The sequence below is a fragment of the Bombyx mori genome, chromosome 25 (genome assembly GCF_030269925.1).
Source record: "Bombyx mori chromosome 25, ASM3026992v2".
Classification (NCBI taxonomy): Eukaryota; Metazoa; Arthropoda; class Insecta; order Lepidoptera; family Bombycidae; genus Bombyx; species Bombyx mori.
This window is the reverse complement of record NC_085131.1, coordinates 9,639,989-9,662,215: the sequence shown is the minus strand read 5'-3', so window position 1 is coordinate 9,662,215 and position 22,227 is coordinate 9,639,989. Positions and strand designations below refer to the sequence as shown.

Sequence of the window (22,227 nt, the reverse complement as noted above, 5' to 3'; positions counted from 1 at the left end):
GATTCTTGGAGAAATAAAAATATGAATGTAACAATTTCTTTGATGTTCAAAGCCATTCATCGGAGCTTTATAAGCTTGTTATAAACCCGATAAAATGGTTCGGTCGGCTGTATATGTAGCTGAACGATCCGATGAAGTAGTTCGGACATATTATGAACCTACTTGGAGAGAACGAGTCAAAAAAAACATGTCCGATTTTTAACGTTAGTAGTAGGTACTCTCATCGAAATTTACTTCACTTGAAACCACGGTTAATAAATAGACTTAATATTTAAGACTTCAAACACATTCCACATCGTAGCCTCATATTATCGTTTTCGTTTTGAAAAGTATTTTAATTTAAAATGTACTTATGCTTTAGCATTGCCTTGATTGATAAACATTCGGGTAAGGAAAAGTGCTCTGAGGAATTGTTCGAGATGATACCGGCATCTCGTTTTTACCATCGCACCGCCCGCCACCGGAGTAGAGTTCATCCATACTACCTGGAGCCACTGCGGTCATCCACAGTGCGTTTCCAGAGGTCTTTTTTGCCACGTACCATCCGGCTATGGAATGAGCTTCCCTCCACGGTGTTTCCCGAGCGCTATGACATGTCCTTCTTCAAACGAGGCTTGTGGAGAGTATTAAGCGGTAGGCAGCGGCTTGGCTCTGCCCCTGGCATTGCTGAAGTCCATGGGCGACGGTAACCACTCACCATCAGGTAGGCCGTATGCTCGTCTGCCTACAAGGGCAATAAAAAAAATAAAAATAAATGTACCGGCAAAGAGATGTCCCAGTTTCATGAGATGCTGAGGAGTTTCGTAAGCCCAACATTTACCGAACAATCGGCCTTCTTCTTCTATCTTTTTTTGATTAACTAAACTAGATTTCAGGCAGGCAAAACCGTATTAAAAATTGAGATTTAATTCTACACATTTAGCAGCATCTAGCTATCAGGGCTAGTTTCATAGCTACTAGGTAATTTTATCAAATAGCTTCATAGGCTACCTACCAGCTATCTAACGATTACGAGATAAGAAATTTATCGATTTGTCGAAATAATTTAAAAATAGGTTAGTTCCAGAGTTACAATGAAAATCGAAAAAAAAAGAATTACGTAAGACCTACATTGGTAGCGTTATGTTTAAAAAAATATCCGTCCGATAACATATTATTATCGATCCCAAGGCATAATATTCTTTGGAATTTTATTGATCTACGTACAGAAACTACAGACATTAAATTCAGAAATAGTTAATAATATTATATGCCTAAAATCATAAAGTACCCCACATAATAAATGAGATCTATTAAAAAAATCAATAGCATCACTGTGACAGCGGCGGTCGCGACGGATGTGTTAGATAGGCCCACGCGTCCGTAGTACCCACCGCATTGCGCAGTCTAACGCTTCCGTGCTCGCCAATCCTAGATAACTGAAAGTATGTTGCAAAATCACCAAAATCCTTTTAGCGTAATCAAGAATGAGAAATAAAATGTAATTTTTTCAAAGTTGCTTAAGGTTCTTTTTTATGTTTTTTTTATTGCTGATTGAAAGCAGATTTATCCGTGTGAAATATTTCGTCATACTATAACATTGTGTACTCAGTATAAAGCACTCAAATGAATCAAGTGAGCATGCGCATAGCGGTTTTCTGCATTTCTTTTTGTAGAACATGCTATGAAAAGACTAAAAGCTCGCGGTCCATTGACAGTTTTCATGAATGGCCAAAGCGTGGTGGGGGAAGTACTTGTAGGATGCGCGAGCGCTTGACGCCTGCGGCCCGAACATTCCGTGTGCCGGAGGCTGCACGATAGTCACATCATTGTCCACCGGCGCGCCTGCGACTGGCAACTTCCAGCTCGCGCGGGAAATTCAAAAATATTATTTTTTTTTTTTTCGATCTTTAACTTTTCCTTTTTTACTGTGGCTTGTGTTGTGGTGACTTTTTATTTTATTTTGTGGAACATTTAATTTGTGAAGGCATGGTCGCGTAGAACGATGCTGGGTAACTTAAGGTACGTAAAACAGAAATTGCCGCATAAGTATTTTAAATACAAGACTGTTTTAGTGTCAGTAATTATATTAATATATATATATTTTTTTCTGACTTTAAAGTACGTAGTTGATTTACAGCTGTGCCAGTTTGAGTAACTTTTTAAAAGCTTGCCGAGCCAACATATTAATATGTACTATATTTAAGCGATTCTTCTGAAAGTACAATTTAATCTAATCCAAGGAAAATATATTTAATTCGAACATCGTGTATTTGAAACTAGCCAACGTTTTATTACATTTTTAGGAATCATTATTTTAAAATGAAAAAATAATTTTAAAATGAAATTGAATTGAATTGAAATGTTTACGGAATATTTCCTATATCCCTAACTCCCCTAACTTCGCGGCGAAGTATAGTGATGGAAATTATATATTAGGTACTGTTTAAAAAATAGCACGCGATTAAAGTTTAATTATGTTTTAATATAATAAATGCTTTCATTGTAATAATTATTTGCAATGTTATCCATTTCTAATCTTTTAATTTTATCTTCTAATTTTTTATGTTAGGATTTAATATAAATCTCCGTTTTATTTAAAAATCTTAAGTCACGTACATGTGTTCGTTAAAATGGAATCTCGTTAAAACAATCTCCTCTTTTTTTCATTTGCGTTTCGGGTCCAGTCACGCAAATTTTAGCCGCTTCACGTCGAATGATGCGAAATGGAAACTGACGAAGGGCACTGTAGGCTGACCATGATTTTTTTTAAAAAAATTTTTTACCGTAGCAACGGTACTACGGTACTTAGGTATTTTAAACCGCCTTCTTACACATTTCAAGTATGAATAATGGATTGTTGCCAGTTCATTGCTGCAAGAGCCGAATTATAAAAGCAAAATCATTTATTAAATACTAGCTGACCCGGCAGACTTCGCAGTGCCTCAATCGAGAAATAAAATACCTAAACTTTTGTATAAAATAAACTTAAAACAAACAAAACGAATCCGTCCGACGGGAAACCCATCAAAGGAAAAACAAAATTGTTATTTTTATTTAATTCCGAGCATTTTCATGATTATCTACCTTTTAAGCCTTCTCTGGACTTCCACAAATAATTCAAGACCAAAATTAGCCAAATCAGTCCAGCCGTTTTCGAGTTTTAACAAGAGTAACGAAAGGCAATTCATTTTTATATATATAGATAGATAGATTTGAACATATATGACAAACGGAAGACCTTCCGTCGAGCGGCTGTTTTTTTATTTATTGCTTAGATGGGTTGACGAGCTCATAGCCCACCTGGTGCTAAGTGGTTACTGGAGCCCATAGACATCCACAACGTAAATGCGGCACCTACCCGGAGGTATAAGTTCTAAGGTCTCAGTATAGTTACAACTCCACCCTTCACACTGAAACGCATTACTGCTTCACGGCAAAAATAGACGGGGGGGTGGTGGTTATATTAGCTTATATGTTATAAAAGCGTGGGGTGCATGGTGTTATTAGTTATAAATATTTTTCTGACAGATATAAGTAGAAGAATTATTATTTTAATTATATCTTAAAAAGCACCCCAGGCTTTTTTTACAATAAAAAAAATTTTTTTTACACTACATAGTTTCAATTTAAATTTTTTATTTTATTTTTTAGTTGAATTTTATATAAAGCGTGTTTTTTAGTTTTTTTAAACTATTACTAATTGCATGCAAATACGATTGAATTCGTTTTACGGAAAAATCATCGAATTTATAGAAAAAAATCCAGCGAAACTAAAAACGCGTTGTCACCGTAATCGAGCTGTAAATCCAGACGGAGACGAACTGGATCTCGAGTATCCCAAAAAAATTAGGCGAGATTAAAATTAAGACTATTGTTCCTTTTACTTGGAGCTCAAACGAATCCACCAATACTATATCGAGGGGTGAAAGGCTATTAAAAATTTATTTAAGCGACATCTAGGGTGGATATGTTTTGAGTTATATACATATTCGGAATCAGCATTTTTTTCTCCGTCGATCGATCGATGTTTTTAATAGAAGGTCAAATAAGGTTACCCCATTAAAATAACTGAAGTAATTTTTTTTTTGTAATGATTTTCTTTACAAACTTTTAAACTTTAAATAGCTTTCTTGTGAAGTTGTAAAATCACATTTAAACCAAATAGCCAATCACCACTCGATTTATACATATATACAATTTAATTTCGCTTTTATATTTGTATAAATTTAATATTATCGTAAAAGCACTCTTAATTTTGATTTCGGTATATTGAAAACAAGAATAGTACTAGGTAGTTGTTTCCAATTTTCAATCATGTAGGCTCATTCGAAAATAAAAGTTTGGCAACCTTCAATCGAACTTTTAGATTAAAGCTAAGCAGGAACCCGAACCGGGGCTTTCGTCGGCTTAAACGTTGTTTTTCGCTAAAGCTATTGTTTAGTTTGTAAGAGCTTTTGCAAGATTTAAGCTCTCGGTGTTTCTTTGAAGCGTTCTCAATTTTCGGCTCAGCGGCTGTTTGTTTTTTCCACTGTCTTCTTTGAAAGATCTTTGTCGAGATGTTTTTTGTTTGTTTGTGTTCTTAAATTGAGATGCGTACAGATTGTTCATTAAATATTGGTTATTTGACAGGGTTTTTTTTCGCTTAAGCTCTGATTGCTCTTTAAGAATATATAGGACAAAATCATAGGTGAATGTGTTCTGACTAAAGATGTAGATGATGAATACGTCGCAATAGACGCTGAAGATTTTCAACGCGATTGATTTGGTGCAAAATATTGATCTTTTTGAATTATTTGGCGGACGAGCATACTTACTATACATGTTTACTGGCGGTAGGACCTCTTGTGAGTCCGCACGAGTAGGTACCACCGCCTTGCCTATTTCTGCCGTGAAGCAGTAATGGGTTTCGGTTTGAAGGGTGAGGCAGCCGTTGTAATTATACTTGAGACCTTAGAACTTATATCACAAGGTTTGAAGAATAATGTAGTGTTGGTAACACTCTTGAAGGAAGTGCATTAAAACGTACTGTGAATGCGCATATTAATTACATCTACATATACACTGAACTCAGTCTTTAATTATGAGTTTGGTTGAAGGGCTTTCGACGCGATCACCTCGTTGAGGATCACGTGAATGAAGTCGTACCTGATGTTTGGATTTGTTACGAAATTATTGTTGTGTCATATAGCAGCCACTAAGACCCAAGAGATGATGATCTCTTATTTATTTCTTCATCTTTATTTTATATACTGTTTTCTTTTTAACCGACTTCAAAAAGGAAGAGGTCATCAATTCGGCTGTAGTTTTTTACGTTCGCTACCTAAGAGCTTTTTTCTACCGATTTTGATTCTCTTGTGGTCATTTAAATTTTTTGAAAACTAGTTTTTGAGTTATCTTTAATAGTGCATATTCCTTTTTTTTATGAAGTTGATTGTTTTTCCGATTTTCTCAAAAAACAACGATTATTTCTGAAAATAATTTTCAGTTAGCACTAAAGCTCGTGAGGCACTAACTACAAAACAAAAATAAAAAAATTGTATAATAAACACCGGAGAAATATCTGTTTCGTACTTGCCTATTTATCTGAATATATTGTACGAAAGTATTTTTCATTTTTGTTCACTATCTTTCATATTTACACTTCATATTCATTTAAAAGTAATAATTATTCTAATAATTTCTAAAAAGTAATAATAAAAGTAACAAGTTAAATTCTAATATTATTTTCGCTGTATTCTCCTAAATAAGTAAAGGAAGTCTTTTTGTTTTACTTCCATCGTTTTTTTTTGTTCTCTACTTCTGTTCATGATAATTAATCTTAGCTATGTATGTAGATTAATGTTACATAGATAACTAATGTTAGATTTATTTGTATTTTTCACATCATATTTTTGTATAATCATATTTTTTTAATGTCATTATCCTAACTGAATTTTCAAGTTCATTAATATATGTAGTTAGAAAGACGACTGTTTAACACTGAATATATTTTTTTGGTAGTATTTTGTGTTAATTCGTTACCGGAGTCAACACGAGTACCGCCAATCTTCTGAAATGACGTCGAAGTTTCAATTTAACTGTAATAGCGACTGTCCAACCCTTTTAACTGAACACATGACTGTTTTATGGTAGGAATAGACAGATACATATTACGTACGCGCGTGGGCTCATAGCTTATGCGAAATTTACACATTTTTACGTGTAAAGTACGAACGTATCTACTTAGAAACATTTGCGTACAAGATTTAAACACCGACATAGTCCGCTATATACTAGTCGCTTGAACAATCATATCTATATATATAAAAATGAATTGCTATTCGTTAATCTCGCTAAAACTCGAGAACGGCTGGACCGATTTAGCTAATTTTGGTCTTGAATTATTTGTGGAAGTTCAGAGAAGGTTTAAAAGGTAGATAAATATGAAAAAGCTCGGAGTTAAATAAAAATAACAATTTTTCCTTTGATGTGTCCCCCGTTGGACGAATTCCTATTGTTTGTTTTAAGTTTATTTTATACAAATAGTTTAGGTATTGGCACTACGAAGTCTGCCGGGTCAGCTAGTACATCAATAATTAAGCCCACTGAGTTTTTTGCCGGATCTTCCCAGTAGGTCATGATTCCGATCCGGTAGTAGATTCAGCGAAGCACTGCTCTTGAAAGGCCAGTGTTAGTAATTGTCTCAGGTTGAGCCCATGAGCTCACATACCGGTCCGCGGCTACCAACGACTAGGTAAGGGAAAAAAAAAATTAATACTTGCACAATTTATTCCATTTCTGATATTCCTGATTTGATTGACAGATAGATTCCAAACCTAATGTATTTCTTATTTTAAAGTCTTATAAGGCTTAATATAAAGGCTTAATCTACATACTTTGACACGCAGAAATCAATGATTCAAATATACACCAGTTCAAATAAAAGTAGATGAATAACTGAATTGGAAATTTATTTAAATACCGTTCACAGAGAGCACGTTTTACCGATGCAAACTCCGAATCTCGACAAAACTTGATAGAACAAACTTAGCGTTCAGAGGTCGTGACGTATGTAAGTATAAATCTCTCGGTCTAGCACTTAAGCGGCTCCTTTCGTTTATGTGCTCCTGGTAATTATAGGTACAAATATACCGGGCTCGACTGGATATCGGTCTCGATTTTAGACTAAGTCTAGATAGATCTCATGTTATTCAGGGTCTAAGGAGACTGATAACGGAACATAGTTTCTACAGACCAAGGTACAATACGTTTACTGCTTTTGCGTAACTCGTCATAGGATACATTGTTTTTTTTTTGTTATTGCTTAAATGGACCTCTTGTGAGTCCGCACGGGTAGGTACCACCGCCCTGCCTATTTCTGCCGTGAAGCAGTAATCCGTTTCGGTTTGAAGGGTGGGGCAGCCGTTGTAACTATACTGAGACCTTAGAACTTATATCTTAAGGTGGGTGGCGCATTTACGTTGTAGACGTCTATGGGCTCCAGTAACCACTTAACACCAGGTGGGCTGTGAGCTAGTCCACCTATCTAAGCTATAAAAAAAAATCGCGTACGTTTAAATAAAAAATTGTAATCAAATAACTACTAATTTGATTAGATTTTAGTTAAATATAAGGAGTTACAGTGGAGGATAAATACCACTTAAAGGATACTTAAATTTTTAACCGATTTCCTAAAAAATGTTAATGCCAGTTCTTTCACATGTGTTTGTGCCCGAAATTTCCCTTGCATTACATATGAAAACTATTTCATAAAAAAGCTTGAATTTCTCCAAATGTAGAATGATGTCTCTCGAATTTTATTAAAAAGAAAGTCTTCGTTTTATTTGTAACCATCGACTTTAATGCAATAATGGAATTTTTGTTTATTGTTCGCCGTGCCGGACTGCTACGAGCCGACATCTTATCTGATGGTAGGCGGTGAACGTCCTCTCTGTATGACGGGCAGTGTTTGTCAAGTCAAGGTAATTCAAAGAAGTACTTTATCGGCAGTCTTGTTGATTGGTAATATTAGTACAGAAACATTACTATTTAATTAGTTTGGAAACAAATCTCCTTCGGATATAATCACGAATTATAACCAATAATATTTACATATATTTATTTATATTATAGGTATTTACTGGCTCCTCGGTGCAGTGGTTAGATTCGATTCCCGTATCGGGCAAATATTCTTGGGATGAACAAGCTTATTTGTTCTTTGTTTCTGTATTTAATATCTATTATCCATTCCATGGTTTCCATGCTACAGAGAAACCTATTTCCTATTATTATTATTAATAATTAAGCCCACTGAGTTTTTTGCCGGATCTGCCCAGTAGGTCACGCTTCCGATCCGGTAGTAGATTCAGCGAAGCACTGCTCTTGATAAGGCCAGTGTTAGCAATTGTCTCAGGTTGAGCCTCTGAGCTCACATACCGGTCCGCGGCTACCAACGACTAGGTAAGGAAAAAAATAATCTCAAAAGTAAATTTGCACAATTTATTCCATTTCTGATATTCCTGATTTGATTGACAGATAGATTCCAAAGCTAATGTATTTCTTATTTTAAAGTCATATAAGGCTTAATATAAAGGCTTAATCTACATACTTTGACACGCAAAAATCAATGATTCAAATATACACCAGTTCAAATAAAAGTAGATGAATAATTGAATTGGAAATTTATTTAAATACCGTTCGCAGAGAACACGTTTTACCGATGCAAACTCCGAATCCCGACAAAACTTGATAGAGCGTATTCAGCTTAGCCAGACGTTCAGCAGTCATGACGTATATAAGTATAAATCTCTCGGTCTAGTACTTAAGCGGCTCCTTTCGTTTATGTGCTCCTGGTAATTCTAGGTACAAATATACCGGGCTCGACTGGATATCGGTCTCGATTTTAGACTAAGTCTAGATCTCATGTTATTCAGGGTCTAAGGAGACTGATACCGGAACAAAGTTTCTACAGACCAAGGTACAATACGTTTACTGCTTTTGCGTAACTCGTCATAGAATATATTATGAACTTACAGAGTTATTTCTATCGCGATGTTGTTTGTATGTGTTCCTGTTTGATGGGTAAAATGGCATTACAGGCGTTATGCCCAACAATCAGACTTAGGCCTCAAGTTTCAAGGTAGGTGACGGTATTCATTCAATGAGGTCTATAGACTCCACTAAAAACTGAACAACTAGACCAATAGACGATTAATACAACAAATAATTAAAAAACTTGGTACTCTTTCTTCGGTTTTCGCGAATCGCGAATAACTACCTACTAATTTGATTAAACCTTCTTCTTCTTCTTAGTCGCATACTTCATTGCTGAAGGTCATGTCCTTGAAAGCCCTTCGTGGCTCTTTGTACCATCAGGTTCCATTTCCTTCGGCTTTCGGCTTCTCTCAGGGCGGTCGCAAAAGAGAGTTAATAGATTTTAGTTAAATATAGGAAGTTACAGTGGAGGATAAATACCACTTAAAGGATACTTCAATTTTTAACCGATTTCCTAAAAAATGTTAATACCAGTTCCTTCGCATGTGTTTGTGCCCGAAATTTCCCTTGCATTGCATATGAAAACTATTTCATAAAAAAGCTTGAATTTCTCAAAATGTAGAATGATGTCTCTTGAATTTTATTAAAAAGAAAGTCTTCGTTTTATTAGTAATCATCGATTTTAATGCAATAATGGAATTTTTGTTTATTGTTCGCCGTGCCGGACTGCTACGAGCCGACATCTTATCTGATGGTAGGCGGTGAACGTCCTCTCTGTATGACGGGCAGTGTTTATCAAGTCAAGGTAATTCAAAGAAGTACTTTATCGGCAGTCTTGTTGATTGGTAATATTAGTACAGAAACATTACTATTTAATTAGTTTGGAAACAAATCTCCTTCGGATATAATCACGAATTATAACCAATAATATTTACATATATTTATATATATTATAGGTATTTACTGGCTCCTCGGTGCAGTGGTTAGATTCGATTCCTGCATTGGGCAAATATTCTTGGGATGAACAAGCTTATTTGCTCTTTGTTTCTATATTTAATATCTATTATCCATCCCATGGTTTCCATGCTACAGAGAAACCTAGTTCCTATTATTAATATTATTATGTAATAATGATTGAATTTATTCACAAATCAATCCTAATTTAATAGAACACGATCAAAGATCATCCTGTATCGTTCTTGGTAACAATATTACGTGTTCATAGAAGAGCTCAACCGTTACGACTTCATGAAATAGATCCGGAATGGACATGTCGTGTTCCTTTTCGAACAAAATAAAAATACACAATCGTATCAAATAATAGTTCTCGTAATATATTTCAACTAAGGATCTTTAACGCATGCTGCCATCGCGTAATCTCGCATACTACCTACTGAAAAAATGTAAAATCCCGATGTTCAAATTCCGTATGCCGGTACAAAGAATAACTTCGTCTAATAAAAAAATCAAACCTGGAAAAGTAGCATTGGAATGGTAATAACACATTTATGCAAGTCCGCAGTACTGTACGTAGTAACATTCTGCCCCTTTTTTCATACATGAGTGAACGAATTCGCGATCTACCCAGTCTTAAGCGGTCGATGCGCAAAGACTTCACAACATGAACCTCACACACTTTAGACATGACGTCAAAGTGTCGATTTTGTTATAGCGCCGTCCGATCATCTGTCAAACCGAAAGGGATAACAGCTTCGCGACGGAACCAGGCAGCTTAATCACACCCAAACAAGTATAATAAATTAAAAGTCACCTATCAAAGTAACATAATTAAGAACACATCCCGCGGTACCCTGTCCGTTACCCAATTCGGTCAAGGCTACATCGGCACGGCTTTATACGAACTATATGTTTATTATTAGGGAAAGCAAGCATTCGATTGGGCAGGAATGCTGCTAGGGTTGACTATTGACTAGTTATTTTACTTTAAAATAATCTAGAAATATATATATTTAAATACAGCACTGATTACAAACGCTTAAAAAAATTAATAGCTTAAACCGAAATTGTCTAATAATCCATTATTGAGTGTGGAAATCCATTTGTCTTTATTACAAACATAGTCTACATTTTTTTATTGCCCTTGTAAGCAGACGAGCATACGGCCCACCTGATGGTGAGTGGTTACCGTCGCCCATGGACTTCGGCAATGCCAGGGGCAGAGCCAAGCCGCTGCCTACCGCCTAATACTCTCCACAAGCCTCGTTTGAAGACGGACATGTCATAACGCTCGGGAAACACCGTGGAGCTCATTCATATAATTCATATAATTATAGGTAACAGTTTTTGTTAATTCTCGTGAACACAGAACTTAGAAACATCCAGTCTTCATTATCAGATGCAGCGAACACTAACACTAAATATCATGAGAAACTATCGAAATCTCAAAAACTTCAAAAAACCTGATCATCTTTATGGAATGCCGAAGTAAATATGAGGAATGCTTAAGAAAAATCTGATGAAGCCAAACTCAATTGACCTACTTATTTCAAACGAAAAATGTGCTTGATAAAATACTCGTATCTTAATAAAATAAAAACGGAATCTTGACAGATTGGTCGTGATCGTCATGTAGTGTTGGAGGGGGCAGACTTGACGCGTCTCACGATGTCCCGCCATCCCTCCTTGATCGAGGCCATTCTACTGCACTCAGTTAGGGGAATATTATATTAAAAAAAAAAACAATCACTGTTAAAGTCTTATGGAAGGGATAACTAAAACAGTTTTATGATTCTATCACAGAATCAAACAGAAAACGATATGGATCATCGAGATTATTACGTAAGACATTTTTTTATGATAAACTAGGTTTTTAGTTAGTGCCTACTTATACTCTTACTTATACTACTTAAAGTTGAGAAATTCGTTATATTGGAAATGTTTTCATTGGAAGAAGTGCAGCCCTAAATTCATAGGGTGTGTGGTATCGCGTGGGATTTAACGTAAACGTTAACACCGCGTTCCTTAAGTTGTTTACATTATATATTGTTCAATTAACTAAATGAAGTGCTCATTTATTTTTATCTAGTCGCATACGACTATAGTAAACAAGATTTTTTTAAAGTCAGGTATCGGTAGAAACTTCGCTTTCTTTTTGTCCTTATTATTGTATTTTTTATATATATTTTGTTTTAACTTTTTTCCCAGGGTCAAAACATAGTTTTTATTTTTACTAATCTTTATAATTATACCTATAACTTTTTATTATTTGTAATCATAAATAAATAAATTTCGAACTGAATTTAGTTATAAATTGTATGTTTGGATTTGAAAATATATATTTTTTGCCGTTTTTTCAGTGTTTTATTACAAACGCTAAACACGGTACAACAAAATTATAGGTATTTCAATATTGATTATGCTCTGAAAAGCTATAGATCTTAAGCGGCAGAAGTTGTTGTTAGTCAGAATCCCAAAAACAAGTTATACCGATGGGATACAATCATTTAGAATTGTGGATGATGACTATTGGATTCGATGCAATTGCATTGTGGTTCGTTTTTATCACAAACTAGCTGACCCGGCAGACTTCGTTGTGCCTCAATCGATAAATAAAAAACCTAAACATTTGTGTAAAATAAACTTAAAACAAACAAAAGGAATCCGTCCGACGGGGGACACATCAAAGGAAAAACAAAATTGTTATTTTTATTTAATTCCGAGCATTTTCATATTTATCTACCCTTTAAACCTTCTCTGGACTCCCACAAATAATTCAAGACCAAAATTAGCCAAATCGGTCCAGCCGTTCTCGAGTTTTAGCGAGACTAACGAACAGCAATTCGTTTTTATATATTATATAGAATAGATAAAAGAGTGCAGATCTAAATGGTTAGGTTGTCATGAAAATTGAAAAATGTTAAACACGATTGTCAACGTGAACATTTTATTATTATTACATATTAATAACTGTATATCTCGTGAGAAGGTATTCTAATGAGATTTTATTTGTTTTTTTCTATTTAGAAATTATTACCAGTATTATTTTTTTATTGCTTAGATGGGTGGACGGGCTCACAGCCCATCTACTGTTAAGTGGTTACCGGAGTCCATAGACATCTACAACGTAAATGCGCCACCCGCCTTGAGATTTAAGTTCTAAGGTCTCAGTACAGTTAAAACGGCTGCCCCACCCTTCAAACCTATACGCCTTTCTGCTTCACGACAGAAATAGGCAGGGTGGTGGTACCTGCCCGTGCGGACTCACAAGAGGTCCTACCACCAGTAATATGCTATAATACATTTGTAAAAATATTTATTTAAGAATAATACATTGTTTTTCAATTTTTATTTCAAGCGTTTCGATTTCTACAAAATAAACGTTGGTTGATTTTTAGATTTATTTCGAAAAAATTGTACATTTTGATTTTAGCTAACATTAAACGCACATGTAGTATATTGGAAAGGTCCCGTGTGACATGGGAGAGCCGCAACAAACAGACAGCCGGGACGCACGTGTGACGCATTAGGGGGGTGGACACATGCACTTGCAGGGTTGCCGGTAAAAAAACGATCGCTTTTTATACTTATTTTTGACATGGGACTTAACGGGGTAGCGTTTTTTTGTAATCGGTTGCGTTTTAAAATCCTTCAATCTTGTGCTCTTAATTTAAGAGTCGATTACATGACAGATGTATCCATATTAAATTATAGGAGGGGATTTTTGATGGAGTTCGAGATACATTAGGTGTAGCATTGAAGGACATTTGCGGAATTTATCTAACTATTTTTAACGTAAGCTTTTGACTCATAACTCAAACCTATCTCAATCCAACATATACTAAGAGACGATATCATTTAATTACATACTATGTATTTTGTTGATTGTCTGTTGAATGTGTCAAATACATTATATAAGAGGTAATGGATGAGTTGGCACTGTGATTAGTTTTAGTTTTTCCTTAGTTTATATCCTTTAAATCCTATATCCTTTCAATTTATCAAACGGTGTAGGTGCGTGTGTGATTGAAAACTAATATGAATTCTGAAATTATGAAACTCATAAAATAATATTCAGGTTTTAATTTTTTTATTATTTGAACTTTATTAATTTAGTATTTAATTATTTAAATTTTTGTAGTACAAAATATCGTAGTGATGCGGAAAAAGCGCGCCAAACACATGCGGAGCGCGTGTTCGGATACATAATTTGTAGCATTTGATGTCTTCCGTCACATGACTTCGCATAGGTCCTATAATAAATATATTAATAACAAAGTATTCCTATTATTATGTTAGAAATACCCATGCTCTAAGATTTTGATATTGTGAAACACAACTGCACTTTTTAATTTTAAATAATTTTAGTAACTAGTTTTTGCCCGCGACTTCGTCCGCGTGGAATAGTTACTTTTCCATAACGCTAAATTTTACTCGCCTCTTCATTTACGTTGAAAGTGAAAATATTTTTGAATAATAGAATGTTAAGGAGCTATTTAAGGTACCAAAATCAAGCTTTTTAACCGACTTCAAAAGAGGAAGTTATCAATTCGACCATATTTTTTTTTTATGTATGTTCACCAATTTCTCAAAAATGCTTGAACCGAGTCTGATAAATTTGTTTTTAATTTTTTTTTGTTCGAAAGGGTAGACTTCCCGAATCGTCATGTAATCATCAAGATCTGATGATGGGACCCTGGAGAAGTCCAGAAAAATCTATAATTGTCAAAGCCTATCTTGAAGTTGATTTGGGTGTTTCAATGTTGTAATGAATAATGTATTTATTTGGATAAGGATTAATATCATCTTTATAAAAACACGTTCACAAATAATGCTTTATTTTAGCACAAATTTGGTTAGAATAAAAAACGTTATAGTCAGCCAACCTTAACATATAGACATACGCTGTCGCGAACTTTTTTTAGATCTTTTTAAGGGCAGCAATTCTGTCATACATTATTTTAGCGAAAGGGGATTGCCCACTCTCCATAGTGTGCTAGGCCCAAGGTGGACATTAAATATTACTATAAAAATGGACTGATTCAAATTCTTAAATGTATTAGATATCTAAAAAATATATTGAAATTGACGCCACTATTATAAAAAATATAATAAAAATAAAAAACTCGTTTTGAGGTTAATGTTCTATATAAATACCTCAAGAACTTTTTGAAGTGAAACTTCCTTATCGGCGTTGGAAAAAAATTTACCGTCACATTTTTCGGTTACGCGTCACATTTTTCCGTTACGCGCCATCTGTTTTGTATTCATGTCTATGATAATAAAATCCTTTTGTTTAAACTTTATCTAATTTAACTTTTTTGTATTCATGTCTATGATAATAAAATCCTTTTGTTTAAACTTTATCTAATTTAACTTTATTTAACCAATTTCTAGAAAGTTGCATGTAGATCATTTTTCGAAAAATAAGGCCATAAACAAGTTTCACTTCTTACGTGTGTACACTAGTACACGCACACATTTTTCTTTTTTTAATGTTTAAGATGTTCCTAATGTATTTTTATCCAATTGTAGTTATTAGGGTATAAAAAACACACATACTTCTTTAAATATCTATATTATTCTATATTTTCTTCATCTTCATACACAATTAGTAAATCATCTAAAAATAGCACAGGAGAGCATATACACGGTTTTAAATCTCGGTCAGGTTAAAACCACAATTCACACAATGGTTTTCAGCCGTAGTATGAAACGTTATTGATAAAAGCAAAATAAATCGAAGAAAAATCAAAACACATCCATTTTGAACGCAAGCACAAGCAGCAAGCGAAGTGTCAGTCAGTCAGATTAAAATCAGTGTTGTCAGTATAAAGAAAAATAATTACATGAAATTCATATATCGATCATTTTTTTAAATAACCGTTATTGGATTTATTTCTTAATCTTTTTTTTACGAGTACACATTATATTTTATGTTTTTGTTTTAGTTGTACATATTTAAATAACAATACAAGTTAAGTTTTTTTTTATTGCTTAGATGGGTGGACGATCTCACAGCCACCCTGGTGTTAAGTGGTTACTGGAGCCCACAAACATCCACAACGTAAATGCGCCACCCACCTTGAGATATAAGTTCTAAGGTCTCAAGTATAGTAACAAGTTAAAGTCCAATGGGTATGTCTTTGATGTTATTTTATGTCCTTAAAATCGATTAAAATCGATTGATTAATGATAATATTTAAAATGATTTATTTATATGTTTTTTTATATACTTAAAATGTTTACTTAATACGTAAAAGGTTTTGAAGTTGGCAATATTTTTCCCGCAAAAATAAAATTCTTGTTTTTTTTCAATAGAGTTACTTTTTTTAAACTACTTATTGTAAACTGTAGTGGCGCTTATTTGGAAGAAAGTAAATGCATATTTATTTATGACAAAATTAATGCACTAAGTATTTTTTCTCTAATCTATTGTCCGCTTTGGGCCTGAAATGGGCCGTCCCCTTTAACCGTTCCCGCAGCGCACGCAGCTGAAGCTCTCAAAAGGGAAAAAACCCCGATTTTGAAATATTATTTATTGGTGCTCCGTTTATATTGGTCTTAGCGTGATGTTATAGCTTATAGCTTTCCTCAATAAATGAGCTATCTAACACTGAAAGAATTTTTCAAATCGGACCAGTAGTTCCTGAGATTAGCGCGTTCAAACAAACAAACAAACTCTTCAGCTTTATAATATTACTATAGATTAACGGAATTCAATTTAATAATTAACATACAAAAACAAAGAAAATATAATTTCAATTCAATCTTGATGATAAACATTGAATGTCATTGACGTAAATGTGAATGAACTTTTGACTACGATACTATTCACGAAAAGTTTCAAACATTCCTCTTTCGTTTCATGCGGTCCTGGTACCGCCGTAGTCAACTGATTGATTTTTGCTACAAAAAAAGTTTGATTTTTTAATTCTATTTATTTATTAAAAACACCGTAGTGGCGTGCGTCATTGTGAATAAGCATTAGTGTTTTTTGCAACGCCATTTTAAAGTTTGTGTGAATACTTTCCTCTCATAACTTTACTATCATCAAAAGTGCTCATGGCGCGCTGTTTGTTTTAACTGTGTATTTACGTATCGTACTTTCGCTGTTTCTTCTGTACAGTCGTAAATTCTCCTGCCAGGGTTGCGTGGTTTTGCGGTCGGCCATATTTTACGTCTTACGCCACACCACGCAAGCTCGCCGTTCCCGGTTCCCGCTTATTACATACCTTCGGTTTCTTGTAACAATATAACGATATTATTACGAACGAGATTATTATTATAGTTTTACACTTAATGTTACAAAAATTATAGAGCAGCCGTATCGTAGAGGTGCTTCTAAACGAGCCATTTATTTTAGTGTAATAAGAGACTGCAGTATCATTAAATACATGTTCTTGATGGTCAGACATCATTATATTTTAACTACGTATATCACGAGAATTTTGTGTTTGTCTGGGACATGATGAAAAGTAATTTTAAATTTTGGCGAAATACGCAATTTGAAAATTTTTCATTAAATACAGCACAAAGGAATTTTTATCTGTGCTTAAGAGTTCGACGTAGTCTAGACGATCTAGTCTAGTCCATAGACACAATCCTCTGAGTTTCTCTCCGGATCTTCTAAGTGTTGTGATTCCGATTCGATACCTGATAGATTTAGCGAAGCACTGCTCTCCTTCTAGTGTCAGGAAGTCCTCACCGTGAGGTCACCGCATTATAATAGTAATAGGAATATAAAGAAAATAAATAATATGAAGAATATAATAAATACCCTTTAGGCTACCAACAACTAGGAAAAAAAAACTGAGATTAATAAAAATAGTTACGCAACTTTCGGCTTTATCGCAATGTAGGCGTTCTAATTAACTTTCATCATTATGATGTACCCGATGAAAAACAAAATAAACGAGTGGGCTTTGTCACAATAATGATTTGTTTGGTATATTTTACTTTCTAATAAAACTCTTTGATTAAAAGGTTGCGGTGGTACAACCTACACGTTGCTATTAATCTATGCCTACAGGTTACAATTACAAACTCTTCGATCTTATTTTAAACTACATTATTTTAATTTACAATTTGTTGGTATGTACTTATTTTATTTCATTAATAGCAAGGGATGATAAGTTTATTACGATCTAGTATTATTACATTTGCCAAATTAACACCGGTTAAAAAGCGATTTGGATAAAAGGAAAAAAGTAAGATGGCGGTTTAGCATATTTTTTTCGTACCTATTCACTAGTAGCTTAAAGTATTATTTCAGATTCGCGCGGACGGATAGATGAGCTCACGGGCTCAACCTGAGGGAATTTGCTAAAACGAACCCTAGCAAGAGCGATACGCAGAATCTACCACTGGTTCGGAATCGCGAACCATTGAGAAGATCCGGCGATAAGCTCAATGGGTGATGAACTCAATGTCTATAGGTTAATTCGCTCGTCGAACTTTTCGTCGTAATCAATGGGTCTAACGAGGAAAGTAACCGGAGATTGATTGTATTATTGGATGGCGAAAATAAAGCATTATTGAAAATGCCTGATTATTATTGAAATGCAACCTTCAAAATTTAAGGAAACAAGTAATAGTATATTGTATTGTTGAAATTAATTAAATTGATATAAATGTTCTTAGATCATTTCAGTTTAATTAATTTGATTTTAGCGCTCAGAGCACGAATTCCAATCTTTGGGGATTTGAAAATTTGTAAAATTTGACTACTTATTAATGTTCTTACAATTTAATAATTTCTATTAAAAATCGTTCAGCAAAATAAATGAGAGAAATAGTATTTTTTTTTTTGTTTAAGGACGCACCTTCGCTGTCTTTCTTTGTCTTACCTATATACTGACTTAAATTCTGCCGTATCATCTCACATTTCAGCGACCTCCTACTGTGTTCTGCTCTCCTGGTACTTTAGCGGCGTTCGAGCGCAGTACGCCTGTACCGCGCACACATGCGCAATGCACTTACTGACCTGTCTTTACATGCCAATTCCAATGAAGTAGGAAACCTATGGAAATGAAACGTCAACCAAAATTTCGTGCCAGTGTGACGTCATCTGGCCACAAAACATGGCGGCTTTAGTGCTGTACAAAAGATTTCAATGTTATCAGGTTTTATCGATAAACGTTCTTGGCTCATTTTATTTTAAATATTGTTGAGTATTATTTATTTGTAGAATTTATACTTTAATGGGAAGTAAGTAGGTATATTGTTATGTGCAAATATGATATGATTTAGATGGGTGAAATCTAAGACAAGTTCGTCCTTCGAATTTGCCAAGTAAACGATATGATGATTTTTAAAAGTTGCTACACTGATTTTATAAAGTTGTCGTTTGTCGCAAAACATAAAGATATGGCGTAGTTCAAAGCCATCAGCCCATTTCTAGCATGCTAAATGTTATCGTATTTTGAGTACGTGTTTTTCTTAGACTATTACAATCTATTTTAATTGTTTTCCTGACTCTAAAGTCCGTAACATACTACCGCAGCGCACCCCAAGGAAGGTGCGCCGCACCATTTGAATCACTTTCGCTTGAGAGTGATTCAAATTTTAAACTGATCAAGGGACCGCGTGAAAAAAAAAACACCTACAGAACATTTATTCATTAATTACAAATGTCATTCCTTGTGACTTCCTCTCTAAAATCACTTAATTATTAAATATTTAACAAATTTACAATAGTGTTTTACTCACTGCGGAATAAAACTATTTTATTTAAATAGTTCCGAAGAGATTTTGTCGGTAGCCTTTTTCCCGAAATATCTAAACAGAATGTCTAAATATGTTTTGATGACATATTTTAAAGTGGTATTTATGATTAGTGTCATGATCAATAGATTCCGACCGAAAAATGGATTTTTCGGATGAGGGCTCCATAATGAATTTAAATACATATAGATAATAGTTTTAGGGCATCGACTTTCTTGAGATCCTATAAAATACGTTTTAATTATTATTTTTGTATGTTTTAAGCATGATAAATTATGAAATTTTATATAATCAATCATATTAAATCGATATCAAAGTCAATAAATAATGTACAACCCAAAACAGACGGCCGAACTGACGTGACAATGACATTTGGCGCGCTAAACATGGCGGATTTTCGGCCTCATTAGACGGAGACGGAGATATTTACGTATATTCATGTTTCATTTTATGTACGCACTGAAATACTGTTATATTGTTTTCCTGCGAGTGAAAGTGCTGAGTAAGAACGAGATAGATATATGTTTATGTATGTGCCTTCAAAATGGGTGCTATTTATATAAGCAATTGTACGTATAGAACAATATGTCGTGTCCCTACTATATAGGTCTATGGCCAATTCATGTTGAACTGTCATGTTCCATGATAAGCGTATAACAGATATTTTCTAGATTGAAAAAAATAGGGAGTCTCTTCACAAACGATGTGTATTTATTAATTATGTCATTTACTAGGTGTTTCCTAAAAAAATAGTAGTATCATATTGCCATCACATTAGTTCATACTAACTAGTCAACCAAAGCTAATGACAGAACACGAACAATTTCTGAAGAGTAAAGTGGGGATTGCTGAAAATAAAATTTTCCTATCTTGTTTTACATACTTAATTTTTATCTAGGTACGGCTCTACTGCCGTTAACATATGAAAAAAAGTATCCTTTGGGTATGGTACTTTTTTCTGGATGATAGATCATAGGTACCTTACCTATGATTTTTGTATACCTTTGACGTGTATTTAAAATTTCATGATGCTCGATTGAGTAGCGAAATTGTAACAATTATTAAGATGAGATGAGGATGCAAAATATCTTAAGGCAAGATTATATTAGATTGATTACATTCTCTAAAACAGTAACAGTACCTAATAATATAATTTAATTTTAGCCACACTCTGATTTTTTCATCATACTTACTATCTTCTGTCGCGAAACATTCATTCATGCATTCCAGCTTGAGGAGTCGTTATTCCAAGGCAATCGACATTTCGCGCATGTGCATCGAAACGAATGGTTCATATTGCTATGCTTCCTTTTCATAGTTTTATTTTTTAACTAGACAACATTTATATAAACTTTATAACAGTCTACAAATAAAAAAGCCCTTCTTATATGCATTTCTAATCAATAAATTTAGATTTATACGAACATTAGTGTTATATTTAGATTTATACTAACATACCTACTAAAATGGAAATACAATAAAATTCATAACATGGCAACATTACGACAAACTGTTATGATTCAATAACTTAGATCATCGCCGCCAAAACTAACAAGCAACAAGTAGGCTCCATATTTTTATTTAAGTGCATGAATCGAATGTTAAATGTTTTAAATTAGGGAATGATTTGCATGCAACATAGGTGCAAATGTATTTTTACTGTTAGGTACTTGTATATACTGACTCATATCCTGATGCGGACGACGGACAAACCGCGTCTGTTAACTTCTGATGTTTCGCCCAAAACAAGACGGGCCATTGTTTCATATTTTTTTTGTATTTCCGTCGATGCAACAGAACTCAGACTTTTTAACTGCGCTAATTGCGTGGATTTTAAAACTATACAAATTTGAACTTATTTCGTAAATTCAAGAGATATAGCGATTAGTTTGTATCGGCGAAACTCAGGGGTGGCACGCAAAAAAAAAAACAGACGTCGTAATATTGTTATTTGAAAGTAAACCACGACATCTGCAAATTTCAGAATATCGTTTCACAAGAATTCCTCATTCGTCCCTTTTATAGTGCCATAACTCAAACATTTACAACATTTTATAGTGCATCTGTCAAAACAAACGCATCCATAACAGGGCCGGTGTTACGCAAACTAATATAAAATGGCTTAAAACGTTCACCCAAATTCTTTGCTGCTTTCGTTTGTACACGAAAGGCTCTAAAAAGGTGTAATTGATTTTGGAAACATGACCTATGGAGAGTATGGGATGCCCATGCAGGGATGTCAACCGCCGGTAAAACGTTTTTAATTGATCTACTCTCAAAATTAACTTTTGGGATACGGCCTATAAAAGGTATTGATGGATTTTTTTATAATTTTGATTTACGTAAAAAAAACTCAAAATGCACTTCTAAACAAATAAAAAGTACAAAGAAAATTGTTGACATTTCCAATGGCAGCCCTAGCCCGCCCGCTGCTTGAAGTACCGTACTTGTTGAATTAGTAATGTTAGTGTTATGTTAAATTTATGTAATTATCTATGGAATTTGTATGCTTATGTTACGAAATTAAATTATGCGGTTTGATTTATTGAAAACTGTTTGATTTTGTTTGTGTAGTTATAAATTTTTACA

General features: G+C 34.1%; 1 protein-coding gene across 7 annotated transcripts in view; it reads left to right on the top strand.

Annotated features, from left to right (window-relative positions):
- The first annotated feature begins 1,442 nt into the window (after window positions 1-1,442).
- Window positions 1,443-22,227, top strand: part of LOC101741233 (papilin) — a 140,102-nt gene continuing 119,317 nt past the window's right edge. For 5 of the 7 annotated variants that reach the window (XM_038020279.2, XM_062676157.1, XM_038020280.2 and 2 more), the window contains exon 1: window positions 1,727-2,001. In XM_038020279.2, the coding sequence (XP_037876207.1) occupies window positions 1,985-2,001 (17 nt within the window). In that variant the 5' untranslated portion in view covers window positions 1,727-1,984. Of the gene's footprint in view, window positions 2,002-22,227 lie in introns of all 7 variants that reach the window. The other 2 variants (XM_038020282.2, XM_012689259.4) reach the window with 1 other exon arrangement.